Raw genomic sequence first — 16246 nt, forward strand, 5'->3', positions numbered from 1 at the left:
AGATCAAAATTGTTTACCTTTCTCCTTAGAGTGAGGAACCTCTGACCTGACAGAAAGAAATGAAGTCACCAGGCACTCTGGCCCCGTTCTAGTTCTAGGCCACTGGAGGGGCACGCTCCCTGCCAGGCTGAGCAGCCCAGCCCTTGTCACCCATACTGAAGGGAAGTTAGGCAGAGGCCAGCTGGCACCACTGTCTGAATTTCATTATGCAGGTCTCCAGACAAGCAGAAGGGAAAAGTGCAAAGGAGCAGGTCAGCGTCTGAAATGTGAGAGGGGCAGCAGTCTCTGAAGTGTATGGGAATGGAAGGAAACTTAATACAGCTCCAAAGGGGCGAGGGAACATTGCATCATGTGAAAATAATAGCAAGCGGTCAGCAGAGCTTGGGGGTTTGGGGAGGCAGGCTTGCCCACTGACCCACTTGCAAAAGGGCTTTGAATCCATTCTATGCCATTCCAAAGTGAATCTGCACCAGGGCACACTAGGACATCAGCCTGGGTGCTCACAGGGACTACAGATTGGGCTCAGGTCCTAAGTGAACAGGTTTCCTGGGAATATGGGGTGAGGGGGTGGGGGGGCAGTATGAATCCAAACCAGAGTCCTGAAAGGGAGCCCCAGAGGTAGGAACTGGAGAGAATGGGTTAGGTAATTAACCAATTAGTCAAAACTATTATTTATTGAGCACTTCATATGTTCTAAATACATACTTCACCTAATCCTCACAATAACCCTAAAGAGTATCATCCCCATTTTTAGTACAAAAAAACTGAAGTTCAATGAGTTAAGGCACATTTCCAAGGACTCACAGCTAGTAAGCAGCAGAGCCAGAGTTTAAATCCAGATCTGTGCAACTGCAGGTTTCCGGATTTTAAATTCTCTGCTATAGCTCTCTCTAAACTGGAAGGGAAGCCATGGTTGGGGATTGAAGTGGAAATGGATTAAAATAAAAGTGTGGGAATAAGAGAGAAAGATCTGGATTTCTTCCATGTTGGTTACCTGTTTTTCTTGACTAGGGGAGCATGAGTGTGGTTTCCTCTGTACATTTGTAATATAAGAATTGGCCACCTTTTCTAAGTAGGTAACTCATGGCCTGACTTCTGTGGGTCTGGGTGAGGGTGGAGCTGCAGCCACTAGTGGAAGCAAATGCAAAAGAAGCCATCAGGGACATAGGAAAGAGGCCATGTTGGAGGGGAACAGACTTCCTGTGTCACTGATGAGATTTGCCTTTGGTACTTTTATCATTTATCTATTGCCATTAGTAGTGTTGCATAACAAACTGCCCCAACAATGAGTGGGTTAAAATCACAACCGTTTATTGTTTCTCAAAAATTTCAGGGTTAGCTGAACATCTAGGCTGATCTGAAATGGGCTCCCATGTCAGCTGGGCTTGCTCATGTGTCTGCCACCAGCTGGAAAGTCTGCTGGAAATGGCTGATCTAGGATGGCCTCAGCTGGGATGACTCAGCTCTGTTCCACAGTGTCCCATCTCCAGCAGGTGAGTTCAGTATTGTTCTCATGCTGAAGGCAGAAGAGCAAGAGAGGAGCAGAGGTGTACACGACCTGAGGCTTAGACCTGGCATATCATACCTTCTGTCCCATTCTACCAGCCAAACCAAGTCACAAGGCAGCCCAGATTCAGCAGGTAGGGAAAAAGACTCCATCTCCTAATGGCTGACAAAGTCATATTGCAAAATACTTGAAGAACTGCAGGCATTTTTTTTTTTTTTTGCAGTCTATCTACCACAATATTCAATCTCGATCTCAAAGTAGATGAAAGCAGTGTCATTTTTCAAATATTCTGGGCTATGCCCACTTCCCTGTCAAAAACCCTTTGTCCACTACATGTCATTTCTTTGTCCAATATTTATGTGTCATATCGGCACTAAATTGGGAAGGGAGTGATATAATGACTGTATAGTTGGACAAATAAAAGAATGCCTTTTTTCTAGGGGTGCTAAAATTTAGACTGCTTACCCCTTGACTTCAGCTCTATAGTTTTTTTTGTTTGTTTGTTTAATTTTTATTTATTTATGATAGTCACACAGAGAGAGAGAGAGGCAGAGACACAGGCAGAGGGAGAAGCAGGCTCCATGCACCGGGAGCCTGACGTGGGATTCGATCCCGGGTCTCCAGGATCGCGCCCTGGGCCAAAGGCAGGCGCCAAACCGCTGCGCCACCCAGGGATCCCCTCTATAGTTTTTATAACTAAGCTATTTGCATTAGGAAGTATACTTACACTTTCTCGGTCAACCATCCCAGCCTATCTATATGTATATGGGAATGCTGTCAAATTCCAGGAAACAGAAGTTCATTTAATAAGATGAATACTACTAATACTTCACCCCACTGCTAATACTGTGCTTGCAATCTGAATTAAAGACACTAAACTCCAGCAATTTATTTCTTACAATGTGACTGAGATCATGAACTCCCCAGAGGTATGCCTTTGAAATCCCTTATATATGAAATTATTGGCATCACATTTGACATCTATATGCCAAGAACTGACTGTTAATATACTGAAAAGACCAGACTTTGCTGGTGCTGAAGTCAAAGGACCAACATGGTTGCCTGCTTTGACATCAGACTGCCTAGATTTCAATTTCAGCTCCATCACATATGATTTGTAACCCGGAGCAGGTTACTTAAGCTCTCTGTATCTTGGTTTCCTCAACTGTAAAATGGGGACAAAATAAGTATCGATGTCACAGGAATGACATGATTCAAATAAGATGCTGAAAACCAGGAAACAAAATCACCATCTCAAAAAGATACCTGCACCCCCATGTTCATAGCAGTATCATTTACAGCAGCCAAGATGTGGTAACAACCTAAGTGTCCACTGACAGATGAATGACTAAGAAAATGTGAATATTATTCAACTGTAAAAAAAATAAAGAAATCCTGTCATTGGGATCCCTGGGTGGCGCAGCGGTTTGGCGCCTGCCTTTGGCCCAGGGCGCGATCCTGGAGATCCGGGATCGAGTCCCACGTCAGGCTCCCGGTACATGGAGCCTGCTTCTCCCTCTGCCTGTGTCTCTGCCTCTCTCTCTCTCTCTCTCTGTGACTATCATAAATAAATAAAAACGTAAAAAAAAAAAATTAAAAAAAAAAAAAAGAAATCCTGTCATTTGTGATAACATGAGTAGACCCTAAGGGCATTATGCCAAGTGAAATAAGTCAGACAGAGAAAGATAAAAACAGTATAATCTCACTTATTTGTGGAATCTAAGAAACCAAACTCATTGATACAGAAAACAGACTGGTGGTTGCCAGAAGCAGGGTGGGAACTTGATGAAATGGGTGAAGGTGGTCAGAAAGTATAAACTTCTGGGGCACCGGGGTGACTCAGTTGGTTAAGTGTCTTGTCTGACTCTTTATCTCAGCTCAGGTCTTGATCTCAGGGTGGTGAGTTCAAGCCTTACATTGGGCTCCACACTGGTGGGGGGACTGCAATTAATAATACTGTATTGTATATTTGAAAGTTGCTAAGAGAGTCTATCTTAAAAGTTCTCATCACAAGGAAAAAAAATTGTAACTATGTGAGGTGATGTCAACTGAACTTATTGTGGTGATCATTTCATAATATCTAGACATACTAAATAATTATTTCATATACCTTAGATTCATACAATGCTACAGAGCCATCAAATCTCAATCAAACTGGAAAGAAAAAAATAGATGCTGAGAACCATGTCTGCAGAGAGTATCCATCACCAGAGATCTACCTATCATTATTAGCTTTAGGCCTCGCTGCCTGGAGGACCTTGAACAAGTTACTTAGTCTCCCTGGGCCTCAATATCATCAGCTGTAAAATGGGGGAAATATTACCAAACTTATAGCACTTACCTTATTGGATGCTTTAACTTTAGACCTCAGATGGTTTTTCCTGTTCCTGAGAGCCCCTTGGAACAAAGACTTATGGAAGTCTGAAGCCTTTCCAATGGCTTCTGTGAATTCCCAGGGATCTGTCCCCAAATGTACTCCCTGCTTCTAGGCATGCTGCCTCTGGTCTGCCCAATGTTGACCCCAATATGACCAGGGCCATCAAATAAGGCTACATAGATTGTGCCCTGCTCAAGGGTACCACCAAGCTAAGGGGGGCAAGGAGGTCTAAAAAACCAGCCTGTGCTCTGCTCACCTTCTTTTCCCTTCCCTTCTCCTCCTCCTCCCTCAGCTCTTCCTACTCCTCCATCTCTCTCCCTCTTTCCCTCCTTCTCCTCTCTCTCTCCTTCTCCTTCTTCTATTTTCCCATGAGCAATTTAAGCACTTTATTTGTTCTTTATTTTTCTGCCAACCTAGACTTTCTCCTTCACCTCAGGAATTTATCAGGATGCTTTTGCAAACAAAGAATGTTCATTCCCTAAGGGATGCCAATTGATATCTACTGTTAAGATAATGTACAGTTCATATTATTACACACATGTCTGTTTCCCTCCATGTCTATTAATTCTTGAAGGGTGGACGTTGTGTTTCCATGGTTCCTATCTTAGACTTGCAGCCAATATTTAGTAAATGAAGAACTGAATTTACTTGGGGCTAATGAAGACCAGGCTCAAGTTTTCACTCTGCCACTTATTAGATGAGGACTTCAGACAATTAGCCTCTTAGAGCCTCAGTTCCTTCATCTATAAAAGCATTAGGACTAGCTTGAGGTAAGTGAGGCACTCAGGGCTCAGAATTTAAGGAAGCACTCATTTGTAGGCTTGACAAAATTTAAGGAGCCTGAGAATGGGTGCCTCCTTAAATTTTGTACTCTGAGAAACTCACTTGCCTCACTTTAGTCCTGACCTGGCTCTATAAAATAGGGAAAATAATGCTATCCATGTCATGAGCCACTAGCATTTCTTACTAATTTTTAGTGAAGTGTTTTAAGTGCAGTCCTTATTATCATTTCAAGCTGCTTTATATGAAATTGCTCAAGGAAAATCATTAAATGTAATAGAAGCCATTTGAAAATTAATGTTTAGAGTTATAATGATTCAGAGACCTCTAATAATTTTCAACTTAATGGAAAACAATGTAATGTTTTTTATATACCCATTTGTTGTCCTATGGGTTGGAATATGTGTGAGTATATCTTCATGTCTTACTCTGATTCATTATTACCTAGAGTTGTCATATGAGAAGCAGATTCATTATTACATTTTAGAATGTCTATCCACAGGAATTTTGAGTTAAGCTTCAAATTTGACACAACTTAATCCAATGCCTACCTCTCCCATTTGGCATCATAGATGCCTCTATTTGTACTTCAGTTTCATTGCTCTGAAAGCTGAATGCCAATCAAGTTGGGTGTTTCAACATTCCTAGGTTGGACACCTGCCCTGGGTGTCCTTGGAAAAGTGTGCCTCTCTTGGCCAACTGCCATGAAAAGTCTCATCACATGTCTCCTCTTTGGATTTCAAACAAGATCCCATTCTGACAGGTTAGACTTTTCTAAAGTTTTCTTTTTAAAAAATTCTTCCTGACATCAAATCAATGCCTTCAGAGGACATTAGGCCAAGTATAATTTCTTACATGTACCCCCTGGGGAAAAATTATGATTATTTTGAAATATATTGAACCCATCCATAAAATTATAGGAAACTTTTAAAACTGTAAATGTCTGAACTCAACTTAGTAAAATCTCCAGAAAGAAGAGTCACGTTACTCCCTCTGCGTAGAAATAAAAAACTAAGCCACGTCCCTCCCCCTATATACACATACCTGAGGCTTCCCATGGTGAAAATTTCATGTCATATAGCTCATTTGAAGTAAGATCATCCTCAAATACCCTCCAAACTGGGTGAAACTTCATCCAGCTGTTTTCACATGAGGTGATGCCAAAGAAACAGGAACTTAACCACATTTCTGTAGCTGGGGCTGATGATGGAGAGGTGAGAATGTCAGGCAGGTTGAGGGATACTGAGTAACGGTGGACAGAACCTGGCACATAGCAAGGCTTTCATAAATGCCATTATCCGTTATGTGAAAGATGCAGAGTGCAGAAGCATCCACACCCCGTCACTACATCTATGAGAAACAAATGAGGAAACACATATAAAGCAAAAGGATTGCTAGAAAGTGCATGAAAACATCAACAATAGTTGTGTTTGGACAACCAGGAATTCTTTTTCTTTTCTTTTCCTTTCTTTTCTTTCTTTTTTTTTTTTTTTAAGGTTTATTTGAGAGAAAGAGAGTACATGAGGTGGGGGGGTTGGGGAGGGGCAGAGGGAGAAGTAGACTCCCTGCTGAGCAGGGAGCTTAACCAGGGGCTGTCCCAAGAAGCCAAGATCATGACCTGAGCTCAAGGCAGATGCTTAAGCAACTGAGCCACCCAGGTACCCCTCTCTTTCTTCTTTTCAATATGTTCCATTTTTCTTTAATAAACATGTATTGGGTTTATTATGGGTTGCATGCAATGTTACTAAATTTTGAAAGATATTTTTTGAGCTGCTCTATTTTGTCTGCCCTCAGCCTTTACAAATCAAATACTCTCAGGACCTCTGAAGTGTTCTGAGAGAAAGGATGTGAGGAAGACTTCATGGGAACTGACAGGGAGCCATCCTCTGGCAGTAAAGCTAATGGCTTTTTTTCTTTTTGTCTTTTTTTTCTTTTTTGTTTCCCCTTTTTCTTCTCCCTCCCTCCTTCCCTAAGTGAAGCTGAATCAATGATTTGCAGCTGTGAGAGCTGCCATTTATTTCTCTAATTATTTTTTTCTACCAAAAATTCCCATTGCCAAAGCTGCCTGTGCAAATAAAAACACATAAACATTTACAAGTTTGTTGTTATTGTTTTTTAAGCAAAACAAAAATGAATTTATCCTAAAAGCAGCCAGACTGTGAGGGTCAACCTTTTTTTTTTTTTTTTTTTAAGTTCTTTTTTTCACACCAGCAGATTTAGTAGCCAGAAGCTGCTGGAGTCTCTTCGCAGATTCCAAGCAACATAAAGGCATTGACCTCTGTTAAACTCCTGACCAGCTCAGCCAGTGAATAAAGTAAACAAAAATCCCACAACTAAAGCTTGATTTTATGCCCCAGCTGTGGAACAGGATGTGGATATTTTAAAACAAACAAACCAACAACAAAATGCAACCACTGCCACCAAGTCCCAAGCACCAGGGTGTGGCCCCCCTCACCCAGAGCAGCACTAGTCCTTCCCAAAATGCTCCTGCAATAAATCCTGGATGAAACATGACTCAGAGCTCCTGGACTGGGTTAGAGCTGAGCTGGAGTCCACCTGGCATTAATTAAAAGTCCCGATTCAGGTGGTATATATAGAGGGACTTAGCATGGGTCGGTGCAGCAGCTCATAACCTTGAGTGCACTGGGTACTGTCCTGATTCTTTGTGGTGAAAGAAGGAAGGAGGGGGTTAAAATGATTGAGCACCTCCATAGGTCAGGCCCCCTCACCTACCTTATTGTGGTTCATCTCTGCTACAAGCCTATGAAGTGAGGATTATTGTTCCCATTTTGCAGGAACAAAATGAGGAAACTGAGTCCCAAAGAAGCAAAGTAACTTGAGGAGAGTCATCCAGTAAGTTCTTGGCAGAGCCTGGAATAAAACCCAGATCCCCTTGGCAATTGCCCAATAAGGATGGACCAGGAATTCCCTGGTGTGGAGGATGCATCCCTGGAATCTTCTACATTAGGAATTCTCAAACCTGATCTTTACCCAAAAGTTCAAGTACCACAACCTGACCCTGTGTCTAAGCGGGTTTCTGAGTAGTATTTTTTAATTTTATTAAAGATTTTATTTATTTATTCATGAGAGACAGAGAGATAGAAGCAGAGACACAGGCAGAGGGAGAAGCAGGCTCCCCTCAGGGAGCCCAATGTGGACTTGATCCTGGCTTGGGATCAAGCCCTAAGCCGAAGGTATAAATAATAGTGAAAGGGAATATAAGGGAAGGGAGAAGAAATGTGTGGGAAATATCAGAAAGGGAGACAGAACATTAAGACTCCTAACTCTGGGAAACGAACTAGGGGTGGTGGAAGGGGAGGAGGGCGGGGGGTGGGGGTGAATGGGTGACGGACACTGAGGGGGGCACTTGACGGGATGAGCACTGGGTGTTATTCTGTATGTTGGCAAATTGAACACCAATAAAAAATAAATTAATTATTAAAAAAAAAACAAAAACGAAGGTATAGATGCTGAGCTACCCAAGTGTCCCTCTGAGTAGTTTAAAGAAAAGGTGAGGTGTTTTTTTTTTTTTTTAAATAACACTTTTGCTCCTAGTGCATCTATGTCACCACAGCAGCCCTAACCCCAACTCTCCATGGAGTCTTAGGAGATGAAGAGGGCGAAGGTGATCCCATCTTGTCTCTGAATCTTGTCACCAGATAGCACAGGAGCCAGACTTTCCTGGCCTGATCCTAAATGGCCACAGCTCCCACCACAGCAGGCTTTATTTTAGCCTGGAAGGTTATGGGGTTAGAAGATAATGGGCAAATATTTTAGGACCAATGCCTCATAAAAGATCAGGGAGGCCTAGGAGACCATTTCCCTAAATCTAATCTCTCCCTAGTTGGACTACAGTCAATCTTCAGGACCATGCTGGTTGACATTAAGAGGGCTGTTTACTGTAAACTTTATCAAGTTCTCAACCCAATGTTAAAATCAGGAGAAAATGCTTTTTGAAAAAAAAAAGTGCATGTCATGAGGAGATCACTTCAAAATTAACAGTATATTTTAAGGCATTCAAATAATTTGTCTCTTCTAAAGCTTCATGTCTTAATCAACTATTATAAAATCTCCCCTCTTTAGAATCTTGGCAGGATTTTTATTTATTTATTTATTTATTTATTTATTTATTTATTTATTTATTTTATTTATTTTTTATTTATGATAGGCACACAGTGAGAGAGAGAGGCAGAGACATAGGCAGAGGGAGAAGCAGGCTCCATGCACTGGGAGCCCGACATGGGATTCGATCCCGGGTCCCCAGGATTGCATCCTGAGCCAAAGGCAGGCGCCAAACTGCTGCGCCACCCAGGGATCCCTTGGCAGGATTTTTAGATTGGGCACTGATTCATTTTGGGGCAGAAGGAAATTGGGAGAGAGTTCTTTCTGAAGAGAAGGAACAGAGGTGAGATATAAAAATGTAACCCTCCCCCTAGGCCTTGGCTCCCACAGCTGAGCTGTTAGTTCTATAAGCAGGGTTCTGCTTCATTAGACAATGACCCCTTAATTTTGGCTCTAATTTCATTTTGGTCATAATTATCTGTTATTATAACAATCTTATTACCACAATACAAAGCTCTAGAGGATAGGGAAAATAGAAAAATCACCACTGATCCTTATCACCAGCTCCTAACAACACTTTAGGGTTTTGTTGTGTGTGTGTGTGTGTGTTTTTTTTTCCTGTAAGTCTTTTTCCCTCTGTATGAATGTTATTCATCCATCCAACAATGATTTATTGACTAACTGCTATGTGTCAGATCCTGAGTTCTCCATTGTTGTAGCCATTGTGCCAACACAATCTTTTCCCTCATTCTCACTGAAGAGTATAAACATATGCTTATATTTCTAGCATCACAAAGAAAAAGATGACATAAAAACCCTCAAAATTAAACTCTATTTTCAAAGCCCAAGGTGATGTTCCAGGAGCGCCGTGGGAAATCCTCAGAGTGGGAAGTGACTCTCTGGGTCTAAACTCTAGGTTGTTTTCTTATTCATTTGTGCCCAGGATAGGGGGCTGCCTCACCTGGCTGGTGAGCCTGGCTGGTCACTTGTCTCTAGGCAGATCCATCAGTCCCCAGTGCGTGGGCCCTAGACAGGAAGAGAAATCTCCTCCCTGAGAGGAGCAGGCCCTTCTACTCCACACCTCCTGCACCTTCGCACCTCCACAGACCTGGATCTTGGACAACCTGGAGGCCTTGGATACTCTGTCCCAGGGAAAGAGCACAAAACCTCTAGACCATCTGTTCTGCTCCTCAGGCCCTTGAAACAAGATAGCAGCCCCCAGCTGGCCCATCTTGCCCTCTGTGACAGTCAGCTTGGAGTCCCTGGCCCCCTGGGCCACCCACCCCAGAAAGTATAAATGCAGGGACCACCAATCCTCCCGGGATCCCACCCCCAGCCCTGGATGTGTGTGTCTTCATGACACCTGACAGGAATCCAGCACTCTCCTCATGCCTCTCCTCCTCCCCCATACCAGGGCTCTAAGCTGCTCTCCTGTGCTCATCAGCTCCCCTACCCAAAGCACAGGAAGGAAATTGAGCTGATAGAAAATGGGGAGACAATGAGTCCAGCAGACTTCCTGGAGGCCTCCTCCTAATGCAGTGGGGTTTACTAAACATGAGGAGCTCTGAGGAAATGGGGCATTCACCTCCTTCCCCATGGCTCATTCACCTCAACTCCCACCATGGTCTTTGTACTTGGAGTGAAAGCAGCACACACATGAAGACAGAAACAATATTCATATGATAATAAAAACAGTCAAAATCTCTTAATGATGACAATTAGCCAGATCCTTTATGTTGTCCTTTATGTGGATCACCTCATTGAATTCTTAGTTATTGTCTCCATTTTAAACATGAGGAAATTTAAGCTCAGAGAGGTTCTTGACTTGCCCAAGGTTGCACAGCTAGTAGGTGGAGAAGGGGGAATTGGACTCAGGCAATCTCACTCCAGTGCATGATTCCTGAACACTGTCCTACACCACTTCCATGTCAGGTACATGGTACCTACTATGTGCCATGCACTATGCTGGAGCCTTTATATAGGTTTCTTTAATCCCAAAACAACCCCATGAGGGAGATTGTATCAAATGACAGTAAGTTTTTCTGGAGTTAAGTGGACTTTGCCTACAGTCTTTATTTTTTAAAGGTTTTTTATGTATTTATTTGACAAAGATCACAAGCAGGGTAACCAGAATGGCAGAGGGTGAGACAGCAGTAGGTTCTCTGCTGAGCATGGGGCTCGATCCCAGGGCCCCAGGATCATGACCTGAACCAAAGGCAGATGCTTAACCTACTGAGCCACCCAGGCGCCCAGCCTACAGTCTTTGAAATTCAGTTAAAGAAGTCACCTCTGATTTTGTGCATTCCCCCTTTGCCTTAATGTGCCACGTTGCAAAAAACATGAATTTTAAAAAATATTTTATTTATTTAATTAATTATTTAAAAACAGCATGAGTGCAGGTGGGGAATGGCAGAGGGAGAAGGAGAATCTCAAGCACACTCCTTGCCATGCCTAACCTGCTGATCCCACAACCCTGAGATCATGAACTGAGCCGAAATCAAGAGTCAGACACTTAACGGACTGAGCCATCCAGGCTCCCCTGCAAAGAGTATGAATTTAAAGGGGAATAGACCTGCATTCAAATCCAGTTCTTTCACATAGCAGCTTTGTAATCTCAAGGCCCAGTTTATTCATACATAAAACAGAAGTCCATAGAACTTCCCAGTAGGGTTGGGAGGAGAGGTAGTTAAGTGAGATAATGCAACATGACACCTGACATTAGTGTCCAGTGAATGGCACGCTTATTAGTAATAAATGGTAAGTATCAGAACCACACTGCATACTTAGGGCTTCTTGGCTTGGCTGCAGAAGCTCAGCAACTTGGGCACATGGTGTGTTAAAAGGGAATTTAGTGGTATTTTCCAACATCCCTCATTTAAGTGGGAAACGTAAATGAGGCTTTGCCCCTTGTCAACTTGCTAGTTTGAGCACCTTGAGTCATACTGCACATTCATAACACAAGGATAACGTATTTACTCACCTGAACCATATGCTTCCCCACACTTCTCCTTCTCACTCTTCCTAATTTCCACATAACAAAATGTTATTTTCTCTGTGGAGAAACTCTCAAGAGGAAAGCAAGACAACTGGCTCAGCCACATATCCTAGGGATATTTGCATTTTTAAAAAAGTGTAAACTTTTGGGCTTGGGCATGGTGGGAATTTTTTTTAACATTTTAATTTTAAGTAATCTCTATATCCAATGTGGAGCTTGAACTCACAAACCTGAGATCAAGGGTCGCGTGTCCCGCTGACTAAACCAGCCAGGTGCCCTGGGAACATTACAATTGCAGATGGTGGCAATGAAAAAAGCAAAATTTTTTCGTTCCATCTAATCCTACTTATAACTCAGTTTGGCCTTACAAGTATCTCCTAACTGTAGTAAAAGGCAAGAATGCTGCGTCTGGCATCAGGAAACCTGCTTTTTATTCTTATTTTTTTAAGATTTTATTTATTTATTTCAGAGAAAGTGTGCACAAGGAGGCAGAGAGGCAGGCAAAGGGAGAGGGAGAAGCTGGCTCCGTGTTGAGCAGAGAGCCTGACACGGGGCTCAATCCCAGGATCCCAGGATCATGACCTGAGCTGAAGGCAGATGCTTAACCAGCTGAGCCACCCACGTGCCCCAGGAAACCTGCTGTTCAGATTATGCCTTGTCAACCATTAGCTCTTTGATTCTAGGAGCCTCAGTTTTCCTATCTGTAAAATGAGAAAAGTGCCTAGCTGCTAGTGCTGTTGTGAAGTTTTTTTTTTTTTTAAGATTTTATTTATTTATTCATGAGATACACAGAGAGGGAGAGAGAGGCAGAGACACAGGCAGAGGGAGAAGCAGGCTCCATGCAGGGAACCCGATGTGGGACTTGATCCCAGGACTCCACGATCACGCCCCGGGCTGAAGGCAGGTGCTAAACCGCTGAGCCACACAGGGATCCCCTGTTGTGAAGCTTATATAAGATATTGGACACAAAAGCGCCTTGAAAATCCTAGATAGCCATAAGATACGAGATATTATTGTGGATCACAATAATTAAATTCTAAATTGTCATTGATAACCATAATACTAACGGTAAGCTCAAGTTGCATTTAATTTCTGGTAAAAAGCTTTTCAGAACGACATCCAGCTTTGGTCTGTGTCATATAGTTTACTGGTAAATACTTGTGTATGCATGGCAAGTGACATTCCAGATGTGTCTAAGCCAATAGGAATACAAGACATCATTCCAATGTCTGATTCCTCCTCTCTGAAAAATGTTGTCCTGTTGTAAGTAATGGCACACACTTGACATATATGAAGAATGGTAAAGAAGCCAGTGTGGCCAGAGCGAAGTGAGCCAGGGAGATGGTTGGAGGGAATGGGCTCAGAGAAGCAGTAAGCGACAAGGGCCTGTGGCATCATGGAGGGGGGGAAAGCCACCAGAGGGCTGTGAGCAGAGCATGATGTGACCCAGCTTAGGTCTGACTGGATTCATCCTTATGGAAGCAGGGAAGCCAATGAGGAGAACATAGTCTCTACAAGAAGCATGGTTTGGAGCAAGGAGTTAGTGATGGAGGTGGTAAGTGACAGGAGTCTGAATAGAAGGAAGGATGTGTAGGAGAGAATGATGTCAAGGATGAGCCCAGGTTTTGGCCTGAGCAACTGGAAAGAGCACAGTGGAGCAGGTCATGGAGAGACCATGTGTTCTGCTTTAAAAATATTTTTTAAAAGTATACTTTTGAGTTTTACTAAGAAATTTTTTTAGTAAAAAATTTTTAAATTTTTAGTAATCTTTTTTTTTTTTTTTTTTTTTTTTTAATTTTTATTTATTTATGATAGGCACACAGTGAGAGAGAGAGAGAGGCAGAGACACAGGCAGAGAGAGAAGCAGGCTCCATGCACCGGGAGCCTGACGTGGGATTCGATCCCGGGTCTCCAGGATCATGCCCCAGGCCAAAGGCAGGCGCTAAACCGCTGCGCCACCCAGGGATCCCTAGTAATCTTTTTTTAAAGATTTTATTTAGTTATTTATTTGACACAGAGAGAGAGAATGCACAAGCAGGGGGAGCAGCAGGCAGAGGGAGAGGGAGAGGGAGAAGCAGGCTCCCTGCAGAAGAGAGAGCCCAACACAGGGCTCTACCCCAGGACCCTGGTATTATGACCTGAGCTGGAGGCAGACGCTCAACTGCCTAAGCCATCCAGGTGCTCCTCCATATATTTTTTTTTTTTAAAGAAAAGGCCCCCATATACCTAACACACATTATACTTTTCAAAGTGATTTCTCATCCCTGACCTCATTTGATCCTTAAAGCAACCTCATGAAATTGCTATCATTCTCCACTATATTAGTGAGAATTTGAGCAGAGAAGTGGCATCATTGTAGTTGAGAGAGAAGAAGGGATTTGTGATAGAAATAAGACTTCGTGATGTGTGAACTGCCAGAGAAGTGTGCATCAAGTTTTGTGCATCAGGTTGATATGGGTCAATGGACCCATATCAGTGGACCCAACAAATGGACAAGCTGGACATGAAGTGATATGAACAAGAACAAACCAGAACCCACATGGAAAATCTAGACCCCATGTAGATCAACTGGAACCCACATCTGTCATGGATGACCTGTAGGAGAAGCTGTGTCCTTTGCATGCAAATGCATACACTCTGGCCAGGACTTGACAAAGCTACAGGAGGATCTAGTAGGAGCTGAAGGTGCTACAGGCTCAGCTCCACCAACTAGCTGAACTAGTACATCAGCAGCAACATGCCTGTGCTGCCACAGTGCCTGCTACAGCTTGCAAATGGTTTCTGCTCCACTTCCACCTTCCAAATCTAGCACACATGTGCTCTGTGGCCAATTCTTTTTTTTTTTTTTAAGATTTTATTTTTATTTATTCATAGAGACACAGAGAAAGAGAGAGAGGCAGAGACACAGGCAGAGGGAGAAGCAGGCTCCACACAGGGATCCCAACGCGGAACTTGATCCCAGGTCTCCAGGATCACACCCTGGGCTGCAGGCAGTGCTAAACCGCTGAGCCACCGGGGCTGCCCTCTGTGGCCAATTCTAAATGGGATCCACCAGGAAGGGAATTCTGGGAACCAGGATCCCAGCTTAGTTAAATTGACATGGTATAAAGCCACCACACCTACTTTACAAATGAAGAAAATTAGCACCCAGAGAAATCAACTGACTTGCTCATTGCCTTCCAGAACAATGGTAGTAGACATTTTATCAGGACCCAGGTTTGTTGACCCCTTGCCAACTGGCTTTAGTTTGTATTTTTTGAACGTTTGCTATGTGGCAGACACTGAACCATCATATCCAATGCTCACCACAACTCCGTGGAGTAGGTATTATTATGGCCATTTATAGATTAACACGCTGAGGGTCACACAGAAGTCAATGAACCAGTATAACAGAGCTATGGAAAGGGAAAGCTGAAAGTCAGACACTGGCTGGTCAGACCTCAAGCCCCACACTCTTAGCCTCTGGCTATGTGGTCTTTCTTACCACTAATCTACACCCACCCTGTTTCCTAGGGTGGAGTATCAGAACATGGCTCTCAGTAAGAGAGGTGCTGGCACCCCAGTTTCTCTTCTGTAGCCTATTGGTGCTGGTCTGGAGCCACTTCCCTTCCATTCCAGGGCCAGTGTGAGCACATGGTGAAAAGTGCTTTGATTAGTGCAATTGAACTTGCACTGAACATGTACTCCAAACACAATGGGGCGAAAGCACCAGAGCACAGGCTCAGACCTGGAGGAAGACCACCAGTTGTTAGCCACAGGAACCAGAAGCATAAAAGTCAAGCAAGTTCTCCCTCCATGATGAGAAATTTCCCATGATTCTGGAGAGGCCAGAAAATAGAGCTGGGTGGGCATGGGGGAAAGCCTATTGCTTTAGTAATGAAACTGAAGATTTGTGGCTCTGGAGTTAGCAAACAACTCAACGTTCATTTAATTCTCTCTTTTTTAAAGATTTTATTTATTTATTCATGAGAGACACAGAGAGAGAGAGGCAGAGACACAGGCAGAGGGAGAAGCAGGCTTCCTGTGGGGAGCCTGATGCAGGACTCGATCCCAGGACCCCAGGATCATGACCTGAGCTGAAGGCAGATGTTAAACCACTGAGCCACCCACGTGCCCCTCATTTAATGCTTTTGATGATTATGATGATTATCATCATTATAACAGCTATTACTCGCTGCAGTTGCTTATTTTATGCCAAGCACTCTTTTTTTGTTGTTTTTGTTTTAAAGATTTTATTTATTTATTCATGAGAGACACAGAGAGAGAGACAGACACAGGCAGAGGGAGAAACAGGCTCCATGTAGGGAGCCTGATGTGGGACTCAATTCCAGAACTCCAGGATCATGCCCTGGGCTGAAGGCAGGCTCTAAACTGCTGAGCCACCCAGGGATCCCCCCAAGCACTCTTCTAAGCATTTCACATTAATTAACTCAGCTATTCCTCAGAATAAGCATATACAGTAGGGAGTATTATTGTCCCCATTTTACAGATGGGAAAACTGAAGCACAGAAAGTTTAAATAACTA

At 43.2% G+C, this 16246-nt stretch overlaps 2 protein-coding genes across 6 annotated transcripts in view; both read right to left on the minus strand.

Annotated features, from left to right (window-relative positions):
- Positions 1 to 16246, minus strand: part of ROR1 (receptor tyrosine kinase like orphan receptor 1) — a 475328-nt gene that overhangs the window by 434972 nt on the left and 24110 nt on the right. For 3 of the 5 annotated variants that reach the window (XM_038537282.1, XM_038537281.1, XM_038537278.1), the window contains one exon: positions 5709 to 5864. In XM_038537282.1, coding sequence (XP_038393210.1) covers positions 5709 to 5850 — 142 coding nt within the window. In that variant the 5' untranslated portion in view covers positions 5851 to 5864. Of the gene's footprint in view, positions 1 to 5708; positions 5882 to 7397; positions 7536 to 16246 lie in introns of those variants that run through there. The other 2 variants (XM_038537280.1, XM_038537279.1) reach the window with 2 other exon arrangements.
- Positions 1295 to 16246, minus strand: part of PGM1 (phosphoglucomutase 1) — a 133225-nt gene continuing 118273 nt past the window's right edge. Inside the window, exons 16-17 of the transcript XR_005359669.1 lie at positions 5709 to 6014; positions 1295 to 1516 (exon numbers count right to left, since the gene is read on the minus strand). The gene's annotated coding sequence lies outside the window, so the exon portion shown is untranslated. The remainder of the gene's footprint in view (positions 1517 to 5708; positions 6015 to 16246) is intronic.

This window comes from Canis lupus, chromosome 5, assembly GCF_011100685.1.
Source record: "Canis lupus familiaris isolate Mischka breed German Shepherd chromosome 5, alternate assembly UU_Cfam_GSD_1.0, whole genome shotgun sequence".
NCBI classification, from domain to species: Eukaryota; Metazoa; Chordata; class Mammalia; order Carnivora; family Canidae; genus Canis; species Canis lupus.